The sequence below is a fragment of the Diaphorina citri genome, unplaced genomic scaffold (genome assembly GCF_000475195.1).
Source record: "Diaphorina citri unplaced genomic scaffold, Diaci psyllid genome assembly version 1.1 scaffold3947, whole genome shotgun sequence".
Taxonomy (NCBI): Eukaryota; Metazoa; Arthropoda; class Insecta; order Hemiptera; family Psyllidae; genus Diaphorina; species Diaphorina citri.
In genome coordinates, this window is record NW_007381346.1 from 19,772 (window position 1) to 25,004 (window position 5,233).

The 5,233-nt window shown below is 37.1% G+C and overlaps 2 protein-coding genes across 2 annotated transcripts in view; one reads left to right on the plus strand and one right to left on the minus strand.

Moving 5' to 3' along the window:
- The window catches only part of LOC103520695 (odorant receptor coreceptor-like), a 7,642-nt gene extending 5,383 nt beyond the window's left edge, over positions 1-2,259 (minus strand). Inside the window, exons 1-3 of the mRNA XM_008485793.1 lie at positions 2,206-2,259; positions 1,328-1,432; positions 319-474 (exon numbers count right to left, since the gene is read on the minus strand). Of these exons, the coding sequence (XP_008484015.1) occupies positions 319-474; positions 1,328-1,432; positions 2,206-2,259 (315 nt within the window). The remainder of the gene's footprint in view (positions 1-318; positions 475-1,327; positions 1,433-2,205) is intronic.
- Positions 2,260-2,309: 50 nt separating this feature from the next.
- Positions 2,310-5,233, plus strand: part of LOC103520696 (sorbitol dehydrogenase-like) — a gene marked incomplete at its 3' end in the record, with an annotated part of 10,079 nt that continues 7,155 nt past the window's right edge. Inside the window, exon 1 of the mRNA XM_026831718.1 lies at positions 2,310-2,386. Within this exon, the coding sequence (XP_026687519.1) occupies positions 2,310-2,386 (77 nt within the window). The remainder of the gene's footprint in view (positions 2,387-5,233) is intronic.

Genomic DNA, 5,233 nt, shown 5'->3' on the forward strand with positions numbered 1-5,233 from the left:
TATTATTATTATTATTATTATTATTATTATTATTATTATTATTATTATTATTATTATTATTATTATTATTATTATTATTATTATTATTATTATTATTATTATTATTATTATTATTATTATTATTATTATTATTATTATTATTATTATTATTATTATTATTATTATTATTATTATTATTATTATTATTATTATTATTATTATTATTATTATTATTATTATTATTATTATTATTATTATTATTATTATTATTATTATTATTATTATTATTATCATTATTATTATTATTATTATTATTATTATTATTATTATTAACTTTACCGAAGCAAACAGATCCAGAGACACCGTGAAAAACTTGGACCCCGTAATGGACAAGCTCTTCTGACATTGTTGACTGACTATCTGGACAAAGGTCTTGGCGTCCTCCGAACCATCATACCAGGAACAACTGTATGCAGCTTCCATCACGGACGAACTCTGAAAACAGACATAGTAGATGGTGGTTATAAGTTGGAAAGTTAGTATAAGGTCCGGGTCTACAAAGTGCATGAGTTTAAACTCCGTTCAAGTTTTAAACTCGGTTTAAGCAATCTGATTGGCTTTAATTTTTGGAATTTTTTTAAATCAACTAATCAGATTCTTTAATCCGAGGTTGACCAAATATGCTCAATTTGTGGTCCCACTGGTCCCATGAGATAGTAAGTTTTGTGGTCCCTACACCCCTTTTTAGCTGAAAGTATTCAACTGAGAAAATAAAACAGCGTGTAGACCTACCTTTACTCCTCAGGTAGACCTGACAGGCATGCCTGAACAGTTGTGCTCGCCAGGACTACCTGTGCCCTAAATCACCAAAGTATGGAAAAGTATTTACAATTCCATATTTCGATATGATTCGTCCAAATTCAAAATTCTGCTTTTCTGACAGGCATGCCTGAACAGTTGTGCTTGCCAGGACTACCTAGTGAACGGTCGGCCTTCTGCTTAGCAATCTTACCTGTTCAATCAATTCGTTGCCATAGAAACAGAAGAAGAAAACTTGAGCGAGTGCATAAACCCCTGACAGGCATGCCTGAACAGTTGTGCTTGCCAGGACTACCTAGTGAATGGTCGACCTTCTGCTTAGCAATCTTACCTGTTCAATCAATTCGTTGCCATAGAAACAGAAGAAGAAAACTTGAGCGAGTGCATAAACCAGATAAGGGGCACTGATAGTGAATGGTCGGCCTTCTGCTTAGCAATCTTACCTGTTCAATCAATTCGTTGCCATAGAAACAGAAGAAGAAAACTTGAGCGAGTGCATAAACCTCGGCCTTCGGCTTAGCAATCTTACCTGTTCAATCAATTCGTTGCCATAGAAACAGAAGAAGAAAACTTGAGCGAGTGCATAAACCAGATAACCAATGGTAGAGAAAGCGTAGACGTTGACTCCTTCAATCTGAAGAATAGAATATATTATGTACGTAGAATAAAATAGGTAGAATAGAATAGAATAGAATAAAATAAAATAAAGTACCTAGAATAGAATAAAATAAAATAGAATAAAATAGGTAGAATAGAATAAAATAAAGTAGAATAGAATAGAATAGAATAAAATAGGTTAGAATAGAATGGAATAGAATAAAATAGAACAGAATAGATTAATAGAAATCTCAATAATTCAACGAACAAGATTCGAACCCGCGACCTAGCTCTTACAAGGCAGGTGTGATACCCTCCAAAGTAACTAAGCTGGCTGAATTCATTGGATATGTTTTAGTGGATGGAAACAGAAACAGAGGCTAAAGGGAAAAGGAAAATTTGTAAGCGCTAGGCCGTGGGTTTGATTCCCGCCCGGGGCGGATTCTATGCTGATGGGATAATGTTCGTTCTCGGAACGGCTGGCTTTCTCCTATCCTGTCTTCCTTCTCTCTTCGATTTCGGGACGATCATAGTAGTTACAGTTCCCTCCGTCAAACCTCTTAAAAAAAAAAGGAAGGACGGACTAAAAAAAAGGAAAATGTCATTCTATGAAAACAAAACTCCCATACAGCACAAATCATTGTAATAGCTTTGTTTTAAGCTTGTAAAAAAACAATGGACAATTGGAATAGAATTGTAACTCTCTTCGCTTTCGGGACTATAGAACCTTAGCAGTTACAGCTCCCTCTATCAAAATTGACTATCCTGTGACTGGAACTTAACCTGCGCTCTAGTGGGAATCGAAGTTACCATTGTTGGCGGCTGTTGCAGGTGACAGAGTGGCCATAGAGCCCGGTGTCCCATGCCGGTGTTGCGCGGCCTGCAAGGAAGGCCGATATAACCTCTGCCCTGAGATGGTGTTCTGCGCCACGCCGCCCCATCATGGCAACCTGAGTCAGTTCTATAAACACGCTGCCGATTTCTGCTACAAGTAAGTCTTACGAAGTACCTGCTTTGTATTTTCCTTTCGAAAACCGAGACAAAATCGAAAATCCCCTCTTCAAGATACAATCTCGGGTTTCCAATGGTTCAGGTGCTACGACACCAAAAGAGGGCAAATGGGCTTCGGAAGGGAGAAATTATCTCAGTTTCCGAAAGGAATTTACCCTACAGACCTTCTCAGATTGGGTGAAGTTAATGTGGGGTACTGAGTATCCGAATTATCGAAGAATGAATGGCAAAACCGCCATCTAATACTCGTAGAGCCATTAAAAACGAAGTTATTTTTTTTAGTATTCGAGGTACTGACCTCAGGAACCTGAGTCAGTTCTATAAACACGCTGCCGATTTCTGCTACAAGTAAGTCTTACGGAGTACCTGTTTAGTATTTTCCTTTCGAAAACCCCTCTTCAAGATACAATCTTGGGTTTCCAATGGTTCAGGTGCTAAGACACCAAAAGAGGGCAAATGGGCTTCGGAAGGGAGAAATTATCTCTGTTTCCGAAAGGAATTTACCCTACAGACCTTCTCAGATTGGGTGAAGTTAATGTGGGGTACTGAGTATCCGGATTATCGAAGAATGAATGGCAAAACCGCCATCTAATACTCGTAGAGCCATTAAAAACGAAGTTAATTTTTTTAGTACCTATTCGAGGTACTGACCTCAGATATGGTCTGTGGTCAATGTTGCCTGCTGGTAAACATGAGGGCCTGGGTTCAATCCCGGCCGAGGTATGGACTATTATCGTCAACATTGTTTGAGAATTTTGCTAGTTAAATAAATGGAAAGAAAATGAATTTAGGAAGTTCAAACCGGGCGGGCATCTAACCCATGATCTAGCACTTATAAGGTAGAATAGAATAGAATATACCTTGTTTATACTACCAGCATAGGACTGAAAAGTCCCTTTACTCTCGCAGTTTTTTTTTTTTTTTTTTTTTTTTTCTAGCTGAATTCCGTCGCTTCGCTCCGGAATCCCGCTAGTTCATCCCGAGGCATGCGCTAATTACACAAATTCCACATGAACTTGGACCACCAACCTCCAGATCGGAAGTCCACCGTGCTAACCACTTCATCCTTGAGTTTGGTTTCTTGTTCTCTAGGTTCCAAAGTTTGACATAAATAGAACCAATCCTATATTATTTGAAACTTGAATATTTCCTATTGACACATCCGCAAATCAGCAGTGGGAATAAACAATAAACTTCGTAAAAACTTCAAATTGGACTCGACAAAAATCTGCCATTGCGAAGGTCGATTTTTTTTCCCAAGTGACCTTTGGTAACCCATCACATATCACGTCAACTTGTCTAGACCAAGAAATTTCCCATCCCTATATCAAATCGGGTTTTCTGGATAGCCATACACTCCTAGGTAGGGTGAATGTACCAGTAGTCGACTTTACACCAGTAGTCGATCACTCGGTCATGTTTAGTTAATTTTAAGCTATAAACGTATATCCTATTTAATTTCTGATAACATTTTTTGAATATTCGTGTTGTTTTGATACTACTGTAAAAAAAGGCGCCAAATTCAAATTTTTCTTCATTATAAAAAATCATTTTGAAAAAAAAATTCGGTGTGTTTTTGGAATTTGCAGAGGGAGGACGTGTTTTGTGCAGTTTCAAGACACGATCTTGGCAAAGAGTTTTTTCTTGATTCCCGTTATGTAAAGTGTTCAAAGTGTGTGTAAAGTGAAAATATAAGGTGTGAACTTCATTTTAAACTTCACTTTTCATTGGTAAGTGTATTATTCAATCATTTATTAAGTAATTAATTATTGATCAACATTAAAAACAGGTTTTTTCCACATTTTTTAAAGTCGATCACTCTTTTGATCATCATTATAACCAGTGGTTTCAATTCTCGACCGAACTTTGATTTGATCGAAACATGGTAATTCCATAAACGATCAGTCTGATCGACTACTAATACATGGTGTTTTTATATTCGATAATTTTGATCAAGATTTCGGACATAGTGATTTTATTGTCGGCCAATTTGATCGGGAATAGAAAAGTCATTGTTTTATTGTCAACCATGTAGATCCAGCAGCATAATAGGTCGGTATATCAATTTATTCAATTTTTCCCAAAGAATGTTGGTGAAAATAAGAATTCTGATTAAATTTAATTCTAAACTATAACTTTTCCTTGCAACAGCCCAATAAACTATATGAAATCACAAATGATCGACAACTAGTGCAATGCAATGATCAACAACTAGAACAGGTGATCGAGAACTAGTGCATTTTTTGATCGAAATTAGATACACACTGATCGAGAACTAGTGCTTTTCTGAAAAATAAGTTTGAGCTATAAAAAAAGCATAAAAACAAAAGATATTGCTATAAAAAATAAGATACATAAAAAATTTGAACTCTTAGCTTTAATTTGACACCAAAATTAAAATATAACAATGTCCAACAATAGAACCAGAGCTAATTGAAACTTAAAAACGTGAAAAATGATCGACTACTGGTACAGCCACCCTATGTTGTCTGTGTACCTATATATGTATTTACTGGGGGACTATGTATTTTTTTGAAGTTTGATAGTTGGGAACTGCAAAACTGCCAAGGTCTTATCGTCCCGAAAACGAAGAGAGAAGGAAGACAGGAAAGCCAGCCGAACCCGCGACCTATAGCGCTCACAAGGCAGACGCGCTACCAACCAAGCTAACTAGGCTGGCGGCTGGCGGTAAATGTATTTTCTAGCGGACATTTTACTTTGATCCGGTGACCAGGTAGGTATAGTTATACCAGGCTTGTCCAACCCGCGGCCCGCGGGCCGCATGCGGCCCGCGAGCTCATTTTTGCGGCCCGCGAAGGCCCGCCTA